The sequence below is a fragment of the Pogona vitticeps genome, chromosome 9 (genome assembly GCF_051106095.1).
Source record: "Pogona vitticeps strain Pit_001003342236 chromosome 9, PviZW2.1, whole genome shotgun sequence".
Taxonomy (NCBI): domain Eukaryota; kingdom Metazoa; phylum Chordata; class Lepidosauria; order Squamata; family Agamidae; genus Pogona; species Pogona vitticeps.
The window spans coordinates 7,101,395-7,118,339 of record NC_135791.1 but is presented as its reverse complement, the minus strand read 5'-3'; the positions used below and the strand labels follow the sequence as shown (position 1 = coordinate 7,118,339).

Genomic DNA, 16,945 nt, shown 5'->3' with positions numbered 1-16,945 from the left:
AAATATTGTTTATTAAACGTTACGGTGATTTTTTGGCATAACGTTGAAAAACATTAACATGAAAACAAACAGCACTTGGGTGTTTCTTTGCCAGCCATCCACAACCTGGTGTCTTTTGAGTTTGTTGCACTATGACTCCCATTATCCCCTGGCTAGGGATGATGGCCATTGTAATCAACTAGATCTGAAGACAGGTAAATAAAGACTCTGCTAGACTACCTTAAAGGCAGGGAAGGGCGGATGCAATAGTGAGCTGTGAAATAATGGAAACATAGTCTCCTCCGCCACTCCAACTGCTCATAGATTTCTAGCTTTTTCTTTTTATTCCCAGGACTAGAATCTTACTGTTTTAAAGGAAGGCTTAAGATTTTAATTCATGCTCTTATTAGGTATATGACAGAATTTTATACACAAGAAACAGAAGGGAAGAGATGTAGCTTACAGAGACATAGATAAAGGGTAAAGGTTCACCTTGACATTTAGTCCAGTCGTGTCCAACTCTAGGGCACGGTGCTCATCCCTGTTTCCAAGCCATAGAGCCAGCGTTCTGTCCGAAGACAGTTTCTGTGGCCACATGGCCAGCGCGACTAGACACGGAATGCCGTGACTTTCCCACTGAGGTGGTACCTATTTATCTACAGTACTTGCATCTACATGCTTTCGAATTGCCAGTTTGGCAGGAGCTGGGACAAGCGACGGGAGCTTACTCCATCGTGTGGATTCGATCTTACGACGGTTGATCTTCTGCAGCACAGAGGCTTCTGCGATTTTCAACTACCGCTGATTCTCTAAAACAACATTCTCAGTACTGCCTCATTTGATGAGCTCTTAATATTTTAAGATATTATTTGCAAAGAGGGTCTGAACTGCATATTATATGGCAGCAAGCCTAGGCTTTTCCCACTGTACACTCAACAGAGAGCTACAGCTAATGTTAGTTTTATGGGGAAACAAAAACAATTCCAGGTAGAAACTGGTTGTCTTCAGCTTCTACTTTTGTAGATTACACTTCAACCATTGCTGGTGATCATCTCATTATATAATGCACGTTTGGACTCAGATCTACATCCATGTTCTCCAAACTACAGAGACCATTTACCCAGTAGCCCTTCGCTTCAAATAGTTTTACTCTCAGTCCAGCATCCATCTTTAAGGTGGACACTTATGCATCACTTGATTTGCATAAAACTAGTAGGTGCTAATAAATGCATACAGAGGAACATGTGGAAATAATTACTATAATTTAAACAGAATTGCAACCCATCTTACCAGAATGGTGAGATCCAGTGCAAGGACTGTGATAAGGAGATAATAAGATTTTCATGTTAGTTTGGTGTCTAGATGCTAATGTTAATGGGCATCTTCAAGGTTCCTACAGCTCTCTTTCCTTCTGCATTCTGAAATGTGAACAGAAGCTCAACCGCTTCTCAGATAAGATGCCTTCCGACAGAGAATTGTTCTCTGCAAAGCAGGACACATGGCTACCCTCTCCACCATTGCTGAGCTCTCCTCTTTCATAAAACAGTTGCCTTTAAAGAGGAAGAGGAGGAGGAGGAGGAGGAGGAGGAGGAGGAGGAGGAACAGTGAAGGATGAATCCATTCATCTGTGCAATTAACTGATTCAAGGGATGATTGCAGATCAAAAGGAAAAACAAACAAACCAGGAAGCCTTTTAATCTGATGCAGCCACCTGGATCCTTCCACTTTCATCAGCAAGACATGGAACTGCTTTGCTCTTTGGACATCTCTTTCTTTCCTTCTTGGGCAACCCCATGCCTGCTTCCTCTCTGTTGATAACCAAGAAACTTGTGGGTGGATTATTGTCCCAGGGCTGGTTCTGCAAGCCAAGCACACAGGCTGAAAAAGAGTAGGGTGGATGGAAGGCCGAAAGAGGAGAGAAAAGGCATGGAGCATTGAGATGCACACATGGAACTTAAAAGACCATCCTGTCCACTGTCCTCTCTTCTATGAAGCAGCTGTTGGTGTATTCAGAGGGCGTTTTCATGTCAAATATTGAGCTCCTCCACACACTAGAGGTGTCACTTCACATGAAACGCCCACAAATAGCATGGATGAGTGGGGATCAAAACCAAACTATGGTCCACACGAGTAGATTGTGCTCTAGTGACTATTGGAACAATGTGAAACGAAAACATATACCCACTGTTGGATGACATAAAAACCCCAGAAATATAAGGCCATTTGTCCTACTTTGATACTGTTGATATACTCATTTCAGCCTTCCACCCCAAGAAGTTAAACAAATGCTCAGTATGGATCAGCCTATGGACACCTCCATCTTCTTTTTTCCTAAAATAGTAACTTCCACCTTTATGGAAAGGACTGATGTTCTGTAGTATTGACTACAAGGCAGGATGAACCCCTAAATGTGACACACCCAGCAGGGCTGGCCAACTTGTGATTCTCCAGGTCTTCTGGGATTGCAGCTCTCATCATCTGACTCCATTTGGCTATGCTGACCAAAGCTGATGGGGGGTTTTATGCCCATGACATCTGGAGGTCATCCCTCTGCTAGAGACAGAGGTGAGTTTATTTAGCCTGGCAATCTCCAATCTACAACTCCCACTATCCTCAGAAAGAATGTCAATGGACAAAGTGGCTAAGACTGATGGACCAAACCGATTTGGAAAGCATTGCATAGAGGAAGCCTGGAAGACAGGAAAAAGTTGAAACTGAAAGAATGACAAACTCAAAGAATTCCCTGCTAACATTTTTGTAATGCAAAACTGAAAGGCAGAAGAGAGATAAAATAAGGACGGTTTTGTCAGTGACAAAAAAAAGGATCTGTTTCTAATAAACAGGAACACTTGGCGCATAAGTAAATATCCTGTTTGGTGTTTCAACAGCACACGCACAGAGAGAGAAAGTCATTACTTGTTGATATTGGACTGCTTCTTCCCCTTTTTAATTTTTTTAAGCAATTTAACTATCTTACAAGCATCTTCCAGGCTGTCTGGGGCTTATTTCTTGTCCAAAAAAAGAAAAGAAAAGAAATGGCCTAATTGCTTCCGGGGGGGGGGGTGGCTTAGGTTTTTGTGGGAAGTGTAGTTTTGCTGTCCATTGGGCTATATATAGGGCACCCTCAGAGAATGAAGGGATGTGGTGGCGCAGTAGGTTAAACCGCATAAGCGTCTGTGCTGCAAGGTCAGAAGACCAGCAATCGTAAGATCGAATCCACGCAACGGAGTGAGCTCCTGTTGCTTTGTCCCAGCTCCTCGCCAACCTAGCCATTCTAAAGCATGTAAAAATGCAAGTAGATAAATAGGTACCACCTCGGTGGGAAGGTAAAATGGTGTTCCCTAGTCACGCTGGCCACGTGACAATGGAAACTGTCTTCGGACAAGCGCTGGCGCTACGGCTTGAAAATGGGATGAGCACCACCCCCCTAGAGTCAGTCATGACTAGACTAAAAAATGTCAAGGGTCACCTTTACCTTTACCTAGGAGAAGGGGCGGGCAGTGCAAGATGCCAGAAGAGTGTTTTTATTTACTTATTCAATTTCTCTCCCGCCCATCTAGACCCAAGGTGTACTCTGGGCGGTTTACAAATTTAAAAACAATAAAACTAATAAGCATATATTATAAATCCGTACGGGAGATATCCCATTTCTTTTCTGCTATTGCCTTCAGCAGGAAAATGGGATAAAATGCTCTACAATCTCAAATCCGTTTGCTCCAGTCTCATGGAGTCTAGCAAGTTTTAGCTGAAATTCACAGAATGTCGGGGGGGGGGGGGAAACGAGAACAAACTTATGTTCTCTGGAAATTCATAAGGTTAGTTAAGTATCTGGCTGCAGACTCTGAGTTGAGGAGGTGAATTTTATCCACAAAAGCTCACATTAAAATGTAACCGTCTTTAAGGTGCCACAACATGTTTGACTTTTTAAAATTTGTTCTTCTATTTTTATTTTGTTTTTACCTATAAAGAGACTCACACATGCTAACATGGCTACCTCTTCTACAACTAAAATTCTCCGCTCTGCCTCCTGGGAGAAAAGCCAATTTCTGTAGCCATGCGCAAGCTGCAAAGTCCCCGGATGCACCCCACCCCCCCCAGAAGGAGGAAATGGCAAACATCTTCTAAGTATTCTCTACCTGGAACACCTTGAAAAGCGTCACCATAAGTCGGGATCGACTTGACAGCATGCAGTTACAGTGGACCCTTGACTTACAGACGGCTTGACTTACAGACTTTTTGAGTTACAGACTTCTCTGGCCGCAAAATTTAGGTTTGACTTGCAGACTGAGATTTGACTTACAGACCAGAAAAAAACCAAAATGGAACAAAAACGGCCTGTTACGGGATTAATCGGTTTTCAATGCACTGTAGGTCAATGGAGACTTGACTTACAGACTTTTTGACTTGAGAACCGCCTTCCAATACGGATTAAGTTCTCAAGTCAAGACCCCACTGTATATATACCATATATCTAGAAAGCAAGATGTTTGGCATCAGCCTGGTGTGTTGCCTGAAAGACAACCCCCCTCCACCCCAACCCGCCATCTATCACATGGCATAGACCAAACCCGGGTCAGCTTGTGGCAAAGATTTCCATGCTCGTTCCATGCTCCCCAAATTGGCTTGACCTGAAGATGAATCTCGCTTCAATATAGACCATCAGACAGCAGGAATTGTGTCTGAAGGCATCAGGTTATGTTAGAGGAGACAGTTCCGCCTGTGTGCCCTACAGCTCTCTCTTTCCAACACCTTGCTGTCCCCTCCTGTCTTTGCCACCGACGGCAGCTGGCCCACTCCGCTTCACGGCAGGGCCGGCCCTGTGTTCAACTGCAAGCAAACAAAATCTGGAGACAACAATAATGAGAACTCAAGTCTACTGGATGTCCTGTGACCCAAACCTGCCCTGGCTTCTAGTCTCTCTCTCTCTCTCTCTCTCTCTCTCTCTCTCTCTCTCTGTGTGTGTGTGTGTGGGGGGGGGGTGTGTGGTGTGGTGTGTGTGTGTGTGTGTGTGTGTGTGTGTGTGTGTGTGTGTGTGTTGGTTACATCCTTCTAAAAGTCACATGCAAATTTCAAAGTGTGAGGAGAAGCACCACGGGGATGACAAAAGAAAAAACCACCAGGTATCCCATGAAGATATCGTGGGGTATCCCATGGTAAAATTGTCCAAAAAAACAAAAAATCACAACAACCCCACATACAGAAGCTCATCAGCCTATCACAGAGATCTTTAATTTCCAGCCCATGCTGCAATGCAGAAGAGGAGTTAGTAACGATTCACTACTGAATCTGGGCTGACATTAACATTTACACTAAGCAGTCCTAACGCGGTGGGGGGGGGGGGGAACAGGCACAGTGTCAAAAAAAATAAAAGCCATCTACTGCTCAGCAAAACAACATCCTTTTGTGAGACTGGGAAGTGTTTGTATGAAATGAAAACCTAGAATAACCACCAGAATCTCCTTCTGTGGCTTGGGCTGAAGTTGCCACATACCTGACTTCTTAGAGAAGATGCAGTTAATAGTTTCCATGGGAAATACATGTTAGAGAACCTTTCCAGACCCTCTCCGCCAAAAGATGATGTCATCTAGGTGGCTATTGTAGGCTTTGGAAAATGACAATATATATATATATATATATATACACAAAGCAGGCTGAGGCATACAGTATTGCTTTCTGGTAATCTGAAATCCAATGGTCTTGCTGAGTTGTACCATTCGAGGCTATTAATAGGCTGAAGTTCAGGAGCCCTTTCTATATGATTGCATAGCTTGTAGGTCAGATGTGGTTTACAGTAGACCTTCCTGGACGGTACAATTTCAGGCAGGAAGGAGGGTGAATAGACGTTCAGGGTGTAAGTAAGAAGGGGAGGGGGAACGTGTGTGTAAAAGCTCTTCAGTGCGCAGATATGTAATAAAATTCTGGGAGTGCTGAAATGAGCAGATTTGGGAAATGTCTAGATCTGAAGCCCTCCTCCGGGCAGGAAACTAAAAGCCACTTGAAATAAAAGGGAGCAATATGGTCAATACAAAATAAAATACAAATGCAAGAGTAGGTGATACCTTTATGGACCGCTAAAAATTATTATAGTATGAGAGCTTTCGTGGATGAAGTCCACTTCATCAGGCTTGTACCAGTGCAAAGAACTTAAAAGTCCAGCTTAAAGTCCAATCTGAACTCAACTGTCTAAACATAGTGAGCACACTAAATCACCACCCCAATTCCCAGATGGAGGACTTGCGTTTTCTGTGTTATCCTCTCTCCCTGGACAAGCAGAGACATGTCTGTTTCAAAGAAAGGCCAAAAGGGAGGGGTGTGTGTGTGTGTGTGTGCCTGGCTTGCGCCTCTTTATTTGAAGAACCGGGATGTGAGATCCAATCCACAGCTGCCTCAGCTTTAATGTTTAAAGAACAACTCAAATATCTTTCCTGACTTACATCTAAGGAAACCGTGTCCAGTGAAATCCATCTTGCCAAGAACCTTTGGACTTTAGGTTCTTCACACTGCTACAAGCCTGAGGAAGTGGTGTTTGGTCCACGAAAGCTCGTGTATTGTGTATCATGATATTTTTAGTGGTCTATAGAGGTATCACCTACTCTTGCATTTGGAAGCCACTTGACTCTCCAACTTCCAGTGTTCTGATGAATGAGTTCAAAGCCACTGGAATGAACAACGATCCTAGGATTTCACATACCTGTGGAGAACATTTCCCAGCGACCTCAGTTCCCATGTCAAGAGTGTCCACAGCAAAAGCTCTCTTTTAGTCACATAACCACAGCTTACAAAGGTTATGGCTTGAGACTATAACTGCCACAATACCCCTGGCCATGGTGGCTGGAGGTTTGCAGGGAGCGCTGTGGTCCAGATAAATTACTTTCCCAAGCCCTGCGTATGACAAAGAGGCCAAGTAGCTACACTGGCGATGCCCAGCTACAGCCAAATTCACTGAATCGAGAGAAGGGAACCAAACCTGATGACTTCTCAGGGCTAAAAGACCAGGAACCCAAACACATCAATGGAAGAGCTGTCTCTGGCTGCAAGCTTTTCCTCTTAAAAAATGGACACAACTTACTGCGCGGTTCCCGAGGTCCATCGACGGTCACTTTGATGGCACGGTGATAGGTGGCGACTTGGGTGGGGTTTGTAAAGACCGTAATCGTCAAAGTAAAGCTTTTCCCTAAAGAGTAAGAAGAGAAGAGAGATCGTGGATGAGTCCAGGACACAAATGCAGAGCAGGGGTGGGGAACCTGAGCCTTGAGGCCAGAACTGGCTTCCCAGATTTTGTACATTTCATTTTCCCATGTACACGGTTGGAATGCCTCCCCTAAGGCTTGGTTACTTGGCAGTGAGAGTTTTAATCTAAAAGATACAGGTATTTTTGGCCCCACACTTTTGTCTGTGGCCCTTCCCACCTTTGGAATGCACCTCCCCACCAAAAGGTTTTTTTTTCTTGAAAGTGAATCTGGTGCTCAGGCTATTAAAAACACAACAACAACAATGATCCCCAGCCTAGATGCACAAGATCAGGACAGGAAGGAAGGATGGAGAAGAGGTAAATTTGAAAATAATACTCAATGTGTATTTAACCAATGGCTTAACGAGGGCTGGTTTCTTTTTACGACTATTTGTGCAACACCAGTAGGAATGAAATGATGGGAAGAAGCGCGAAGCAACAGCCTGGAATGAAACGGGGATGTTAGGAGACAAGCTAAGAAACCCAACGAACCATCACAATATGCTGTGGTGGTCGGCTGGTTCCCATTGTGATTCATGGGGTGGAAGGAAAAGTATAGGTGCGCAGCGGTGGGAGTGAGAGGGCTGCACACACACACACACACACACACACACAAAGGCATACCTAGAGAGAAAGGTAGGCAAACATCTGCACATACAGACAGCAGGAGAAAAACAGAGATCGGGCATGATGTAATGCATTAGCTAAGAGGTGGGCAGGAGTGTGCTGGTTGGAGTTAGCCTGAGACTAAAGCACTGCCCCGCTTGTCCCAGTCAACAAGCAGCTCCTGCTGTCAGGACTGATGTCCATGGGACAAAAACCAGATGACCCAGTTAGCACGTCATTAGAAGCGGGGCTCCTTGAAGAGATGAAAGACGTGACTTTATCCTAGTACAAACTGCCTTGCCCCACAGTGTGGCAAATGCACATGGCTTTCTTCTGATGGGTTATTGGGAGGTAAACTCAGCAAAGGGCGAAAGGGTGAGGCCAGATCTAAGTGCTCAGGCACAAGGTTCGGTAAAAAAAAATATGTGCCTGGATGGAAATTGTTATAATAGCAGGGGATATAGGTAAATGGTAAAGGTTCCCCTTGACATTTAGCCCAGTTGTGTCCGACTCTAGGGGGCGGTGCTCATCCCCCATTTCCAAGCCAACGTTTGTCCGAAGACAGTTTCCGTGGTCATGTGGCCAGCACGACTAGACACGGAACGCCGTGACCTTCCCACCGAAGTGGCACCTGTTTATCTACTTGCATTTTTACATGCTTTTGAGCTCCTAGGTTGGCAGGAGCTGGGACGAGCGATGGGAGCTCACTCCGTCGCGTGACAGCTGGTCTTCTGACCTTGCAGCACAGAGGCTTCTGCGGTTAAATCCGCAGTGCTGCCACGTCCCAGCAGGGGATATACTTTACTCTTAATTTTTAACTGGGCATAATGTTTGGACATACGTACTGCAATATACAACAGTAAAGAGGAAGGTGATTTCTAGGTACTTGGGTCCTTGAATCACATAGGGCTTATACGGTGGCAAGGCCAAGCTTATCCTTATAGGTAGGACGATTTACCCATTCAGCCCGGTATTGTCAACTCTGTTTGACAGCAGAGATACTTCATTTGCTCCTGAACTGAACAAAGCACTTTTACGTATTTTGAACTGGGATAGAACAGGTTGGATGGGTGTTCACCCTGCCATAATGTTGCGCAGAAGTGAGGCAGTGAGTCCTAAGTAGCTGCTTTCAGGTGTCTTGGGAAGGGGGGGGGAATCTAGCAAATTGTTAGTTATTTTACTAACAATTATTTAATTCTGCAGCAAGAATTGACAGGCATTGCTGAGATTATCTGCTAGAGGCACAAAAATAATTTGAAAGCCACAGCAGCCAGCGGTACTACACATCTCTTGGCTTAAATGTGTGGAGCTTGACTTAAATTTAGTGCTGCTTTTCAGGCAACAACATTTATTGGAGCAGCCCTGGTCAAGTCTTTCTCTACAAAAATAAACCAGTTTTCTTCTGATGTCTTGAATACGCAGACGGCTGCTTCCGGCAACCTTTTAAGTGGGTTCTCCTCCTGTGCCTTAAAGAGTAGTCGGATATCCTGAAATCGGAGTTTTTAAAATACAGTGTTGCCTCGCTAGATTACGATAATCCGTTCCACTGAAATCGCTGTTTAGCAAAATCATTGCCTAGCGAAAAGCATTTCCCCATTGGAATGCATTGAAACCTGTTTAATGCGTTCCAATGGGGAAGAATTGTCGTTGTCTAGCGAAGATCGGCCATAGGAAAGCCATTTTGTGAACCGCCGATCAGCTGTTTAAATAGCTGTCTTGCAAAGCTTAGGTCCCGAAAACACCTGTTTCTCGAGCGCGGAGAGAGCTGTCAAAATCGTCTTCTAACGAAAATTGGTTTGCGAAGCAGGGAACAAACATTGTCCAGTGAAATTCCCCCATAGGAATCACTGTTTTGCGAATCGCTATAGCGATCGCAAAAAGTCAATGTTTAGCGAAAAAACTGTCATGCGGGGTAACTGTCTAGCGAGGCACCACTGTACAGTAATCACTGTGTCTTCCTGCCCAGAACAGTTTCCCCTACTGTCTGCACTATAATGGCAGAATACTGCATTTAATTGTGTTTTTTTTAATCAGCATTCTGAAGAGGAATTTCCTTGCACAACAGAAAAATAACTTATCAAGGAAAATATGAGGCTGAATGCTTTTCCCTGACATATTTCATTTCTATGTGCAGGGCTGTAATGAAGGTGGGGAAATTGGAACATTACCCCAGGGCATGGATTAAGTGGCATGGATTAAGAAAATAAGCAGCAATGCATCCTACTCCCTTTCTTTCTTTCTTTCTTTCTTTCTTTCTTTCTTTCTTTCTTTCTTTCTTTCTTTCTTTCTTTCTTTCTTTCTTTTCCGTTCCTTTTCCTTCCTTCCTTATCTGCCTCATTTTTCACAGCGATCTCACACCTGTGTCTCATTGCAGAATAAAAATGGGAGATGTTGCTTCTCCTACAGGCTGCCAAAATGGCTAATTATGGCTCTCTTTATGTGCAAGGACCCAAGGAGGAGAGACACACACAGAGAGAGTGAGTAAGCAAGAAGGAAATTCAAACATGCAAGTTTCCACTCCACGACACGACACGTACACCTCCAACCAAAAATGTGGAGGCGGGGTCATCAAGGACAAAATGTCATCACTTGATTGAGCTAATTACAGATCCTGGCACTTGACAGTATTTTATAAAAATCAGGCCCACATGTGGAATCATTCTACACAAGACAGAATCCAGAAGTTTCAGTCTGTCAGTTTTACATCTTTATACAACTGACGCAGGGTGGCCTCCTGTCGTCCTTGTTTAGGAAGGACAGTCCCCCATCTGAAGGGCAGACTGAGGATACAGTGGTGCCTTGCTAGATGATGATAATCCATTCCACTGAAATCGCTGTTTAGTGAAATCATTGTCTAGCGAAAAGCATTTCCCCATTGGAATGCACTGAAACCTGTTTAATGCGTTCCAATGGGGAAGAATTGTTGTTGTCTAGCAAAGATTGGCCATAGGAAAGCCGCTTTGCGAACCGCTGGTCAGCTGTTTAAATTGCTGTCTTGCCAAGCTTAGATCCCGAAAACACCCATTTTGCAAGTGCGGAGGGAGCTGTCAAAATCATTGTCAAGCGAAAATTGGTTTGCAAAGCAGGGACCAAACATTGTCCAGCGAAATTCCCCCATAGGAATCACTGTTTTGCAAATCACTATAGCGATCGCAAAAAGTCAATGTCTAGCAAAAAAACTGTCATGCGGGGTAACTGTCTAGCGAGGCACCACTGTAATCCTCATTACAGAGGTGTCCTCTGTTTAAAGAACTGAGTCGTTAAAACCTCATCAACAGATAGAGAATGAACAGAAGGGAGAGCTTTGAAGATACCCGTCCATGGTGACCACTTGGTCTGCAGACTCTGGAACACGGATCATCTCCTAGTGGTCTTCCCGCTTGAATGAGAATCATAATGGGCTCAAGTGAGAAGAAGCCAGATTTAGAGGGGAAAAAACTTCTTAACTGTGAGAGCAGTATGACAATGGAACCTATGACCTCAAGAGACGGTGAGCGCTCCAATGCTGGAGGCATTCAAGAGAAAATTGGACAACCCTCTGTCAGATCTGCTTTGATTTGGATTCCTACGCTGAGCAAGGGTTTGGACTTGATAGGCCCCTTCGAACCCAACCATTCTACGATTGTATTTCTGTTTAAACTGCTTTTTAAAAAGTCACTCCTGTGGATTTAGGAGACTGCAACCGAATGTTGTCTTTTGTCCGTTTTGCTTGACAATGCCTATGGCATGCCCTCCTTTTGCGTGTCTTGTACGGTGCCGGCGTCATGTAGACACAAAAGATGTCAGGCCAAAGGCACATATTTGGATGGCTGCAGGGAGCTTTGTCTGAGATGCCAGAAATGGAACTTGAAGTCAAGCGCCTCCCATCTTCCCCAAGGACTCCAGACTACTGTAATTTCTTAACCCAGACATGGAGAACTGAGTGGGGGGGGGGGGGAGAGAAGGGTCCTAATGAATTCAAGAGTCAAGTTGAGATTGAGCTGCCTTCAGTTTGGAAATTTGTGAAAAGGGGAGGGGATGGAAAAAAGGAAGGGGGGAGGGAGGAGGCCGAAGCAAATAATTGAGTACAGAAATGAAAGCTTAATTCATAAAAGCAAAACATTTTCCATTCATCAACCTGCAAGCAGTTAAGTGGTGGTAGGGGGGCGGTTTTGAAAGAAAGACTCCCTGCCTGCCATTTGGGAAAAGAGCCAACAGGCAAGCGGAAACGGCAGGAAAAAATGTAAACTATTTGGGTTTCGTAGAGGGCAACAAGTAAACAGTTATTACACGCAAATCATTCTCTAGATCACTCGGCCTTAAAGCCAAGAAGCCCAGATCTCTTGGACGGTTTGTATGTATACAGGCAAAATGCTGGGAGAAAACCTGGCGAGCAGACAGCAAAAACGTCTCATGGAACGAGCAGATGCTGAAGATGATGTTAAGCTTGCCAAAGGGAGCACCCTCTAAGAACGCCCTTAAGACCAGCATCAGTTCTGTTCAGTTGATGTCAGAATACTTACACAACCCAAGTCCATTCCAACTTATAGGGAGCTACATAAGGTTTTCTAGGTCTAAAGAACTTGAAAGGGTTTGCCAGCCAGTCTTTCTGTGATGGTCTGGGACCGTGCAGCTTGCCCAAGACCACCCAGGCTGGCTCTTCTCCCAGATGACACAGTGAGGAATTGAACTCCCAACCTTTGGCTCTGTAGCCAGATGTCTAACTCAGTGACCTATCCAGACAGTATACTTGGTATATGGGTGATAGAATATGGGCTACCCCAGGTCCTTCCTGTATTTGATACATTCATTCAAATTATTCTATAGCATCAACATGTGCAACTTAACTGACGACACTCAGCACATCCTTGTGCAAGTTGTATGCAAAAGTTCTAACATGGGGTGATAGCTAAGTGGCAGGACATGTGCTTTGCACTGATTAGGTCCCAGGTTCAGATCCCACCATCTCTTCATGTGGCTGGAATTGAACGATGAAAATCTGTGAATATTGTTTTTTTTTTCTTATTTCAAAATGTTTGAAACTTCAAGCTCTTTGAACCTCATAATGGTAATTTGCAAATTTTGATTAAAATCTACAAAACCATCTGAAACAACATTCTCCCCCCCCCAATTCGCGCTATCCAGATCCAGCAGAAACAGCTGTTCTCATCATGGAGATGGGCATGTTATTTTACTTGCCTGCTGTGCAGCTGATAAGAAGCCACTGAGAAAAGAGAGGTGGCAACCCAAACTCATCACCACCAGCATAGTTACAGGATTGGAAGCCAAACTTTTAAGAGTTAATCACTCAAAACCTTGGGCCCAAATAGATGGATTTGTCAATGTTTCTTGTACCATTTTCTCCTCCTTTTCCATTCCAATTATGATGGTATTTGTGAATGTTGGCCAATTTTTAGCAAAAATGAACCAAACTGAAATGATCACCTATTCTTATCTGAAACATCTGAGAGTGACTGTCAGTTAGTATATGCAATGTTGAAACAGGGCTATAGTATTTTAAGGAAAGAAGTTCTACAACTTGAGAGTAACCACCGAAAAGACCCTCTCCTGAATCCTCACCCAACATGCCTGTGAGAGGAATGGGAAAGATAGAAGGGCCTGTCCCAGAAGGTCTTAAATTCTTCTGGGAGGGGCAAAATTGGAAGTTAATAATACTGGCCAAAATTCTGTTGCAGCTCTGTTCATGCAAAAGGATTGATATCATCAGCATATCAGCGCTGATTAAAGACTTCCTTTTTCAGTTTTGGGGTATGAATGACTCATGTGTGATGCAACAAAGTCACATATACCCCAGAAATAAAAAAAGTAACTCTTGAATCAGCGGCAATCAACATTTTTACTATTGTGCAGGTGGATCCTGCCCAACAGTATTTTGGGCCAGTGTTTCTATAATTTAAAGAGAAACATAATGCTTCATCTCTCTCTTTTTTAAAAAAACTGCACTTGGACAGTGAACTTGCTATTCCTCTCACCACCCATTCAAGATGGTTTTTCCGTTATCTGTTGGTCATTCATATTTGATCCTCTTACCTCGGCCGCTCCGTCCAACAAAGCGAAGGTCGTTAAACCTGGCCACTTGATTCTTCATTACTGCAGAAGCGTTCCGAAGCTCGGCTGAGTAGTTCTCGTCGTTACCAGCCATAACGGTTACCACAGTCCCATCAGGCACATCTCCGAGGGCTACCACCTAGACGTTGCCAGCAGCCATGAAGAATACAAGAGCAGCAACATTTAGAATCGATGTATGAACTACTCAAGGTTGACATAAAGCATATTGGGCCCTCAAGCAGAGAATCCATGGTAAAAGCACAACACATGCATAAAAAAGTAACACCAATTAAAATAGGGAGGCATAATTATCTTGCTTGGCCTTGGGCATGCCCAGAGTAAGTCCCTGTGAATACAGTGGTGCCTCGCAAGATTAATGTAATTCATTCCGCGAGTAGTGCTGTCTTGCGAAATTTTTGTCTTGCAAAAAGCAGCTTCCCATAGGAATGCATTGCAATAGGAACCTCACAAGATGAAAATAATTCATTCGTCTTGCGAGGCATCGGTCTTGCGAAAAACATTTGTCTTGCGAAGCATGGCCATAGAAGAAGCCATCCTGCGAGGCACCATAGCGATCACAAAAATCATTTGTCTTGCAGGTTTTTCGTTCCATGAGACGTTCGTCTTTAGAGGCACCGCTGTATTTACTTCTGAGAAAACATGTAGAGGCCTCAACTGTTGTGGATGCTTGTGGAATCTGATTTATGTGGATTCTGAATTGAAAAGACCAAGTACATTTCAACCTAACTAATCTGTGGGTAAGAACTTAATTATGCACTGGTTCTCATGCTGAATTGTAAGATAGTACTTGGCTTAGAAAACAGAGAATACATTGACAATAAAGATTTTGTGATATATTTCTGAAAAACTGTAGAAATCTGCATTTTGAGAATACACTGAAAAATAAGCATCTAATTAAGTGTTTAAATGCGAGATTTAGTGCATTTTGAAAGATTCTTTTGATGCAGAAGGAACGCAGCTAATAAGAAAATACATGTGGATCTGATGTTAGCCAGAAAGGGCGTGGTCTGGCCATTCCTAATTTAGGAGTAAATCCCACGGAACGCTGTGATGGCCTTCTGAAGAAAACATATGTAACGTTGCACAAGGAACAAGGAGTCATTTGTTAATAGAGAATGAAATAACGAACAGTAAATATATTCATTGATTCCTAACGTGGTGTAATTGGCAGAGTGACGTCCTAGGACTCAGGAGTCCTGAGTTCAAATCCCTGCCCAGATATGGAAGCTCACTGGGTGAGTAGAACTGGTAAAACCACTCCTGAAATATCTCACTTACCTTGAAAGCTCTGTACTGTAAGTCAACCAGTTCAGTCAATTCTGACTTGATGGCACAAAACACAACACACACAAAATATGAGTGATCGTGGTACTGTGTGATCCTTATGACTGTGAAGAATAGTCTCTCTCTCTCTCTCTCTCTCTCTCTCTGTGTGTCTGTGTGTCTGTGTAAGTTAAGGCTTTGTGTTTAGGTTCAGTACCTATTATTATTTGGTATTTGTTGTTGTTATGTGTCATCTAGCCCCTTCTGAGTTATGGCAATCCTAACAAGAGTTTTCGAGGTATGGAACACATTCAGGAGTAGGTAACAACAACAACAGCAACAACCTTAGAACTGCAGAACTCAAAAGGAACCCATGGGTCATCTAGTCCAGCCCCTGACAAGGAGACACAGTGGCAATCAAACTCCCAGCCTCTCTTAACTATATAATATGAAATGTGGTAGGGTTTTTTTAAAAATGAACATTTGATTCAATTTTTAAAATTTGATCATCAGTGTCTTGCGTTTTTACAGCATCCACCATTGGTATTTGCCCTATTATTGCGGCTTTTTGAATTTATGACTGATGGTTTATACATCTTCAAACTGAAGGTTGCATATCACCCAGACCTTTGTACTGCCTCACTGAGATGTGGAAGGAAGTGTGTGTGTGTGTGTGTGTGTGTGTGTGAGAACTGGGATGCTATGGTACAGCCAACACAAAATAGTTTTAAAGGTCCCATTGATTTTGGTGGAAGAGAATGATAAAAGTGTTGTAATTCTCTCATGGAAATCAATGGGTTTTAAAAAAACCCATCTGGCCGTGTCTGACTTGTATCCTTACTGCTGAAGACGTGAAAGCTACTGCCCCCCTGTTTGAAGAAACACCCATCTTGGATTACAGCAACAAAATAAACCCAAAATAGCCTCAAAATAATAAACAGCTGAGCTCTTAGCTTAGCTGAATTTGGCTCTGCTTGGTTAATCAAATAAAGATTCAGTCTAGAGACAGCTTGGCACTCTTAGACTGCACAGACTTCAATGGGAAAGCCAACACGAAATCTCGCCTGCTGAAATCCATGGGGCTCAAGTATCCAGTCGTAATTTAAGGTTCATTAAAGACGACCCCTGAAATATTGATCTCTCAATTGATATAAATGCCTGTTTACTAAGAATGAAGTCTTGATTTGTTTACCCAACACTTACTGCCGGGTAAATGTGCATAGGGTTACAGCCTAATGCAACACTAACCCTGCACTGGGGGGGGGGGGAGACGATAGTCCCCCTTGAATTTAATGGGAAGTGTTGCTAGGGTTCATGAGTATACTGCATAGTCTAGCAGTACCCCCCCTTTTTTTACCTGATTGTACCCAACTTCACAGTACTTGTTACTCATCCTACATAATTATTAATAACCTTGTTGGCTTCTGTTAGTATGGTTAGTGTTCATACCAAAACTTGCATGTACCAAGTAATTTACGGAGCTTTCTAAGCAAAAGGAACAATCCTCAGCCCTAATGAGTTTCCAGTTTAAATTTTGACTCTTTAAGGTGCCAATCAATGGGATCTAACACAATCTCTCTGTGCCAGGTTCCCCTTCAGATCCACAGTAATATATTTGCATGTGAAGAGGCCCATCAGGGCTTGTCAAATTATCCCAGTACTTTCGTTGGTTCATGGGTGACAACTCAGAAAATCAAATTTTGCTTTGTAATGAGCAAAATCTTCTCTGCCCACTTTCTTTTGTAAAAAGGACCCAATACAGTAGGCTTCGCATTTGGGGAAATGTTTTTGCTGCTA

The 16,945-nt window shown here is 43.5% G+C and overlaps 1 protein-coding gene across 2 annotated transcripts in view; it reads right to left on the bottom strand.

Annotated features, from left to right (window-relative positions):
- RUNX3 (RUNX family transcription factor 3) overlaps positions 1-16,945 on the bottom strand; it is a 151,932-nt gene that overhangs the window by 50,576 nt on the left and 84,411 nt on the right. For both annotated transcript variants that reach the window (XM_020803262.3, XM_072979493.2), the window contains exons 4-5: positions 13,847-14,003; positions 7,049-7,153 (exon numbers count right to left, since the gene is read on the bottom strand). In XM_020803262.3, coding sequence (XP_020658921.3) covers positions 7,049-7,153; positions 13,847-14,003 — 262 coding nt within the window. The remainder of the gene's footprint in view (positions 1-7,048; positions 7,154-13,846; positions 14,004-16,945) is intronic.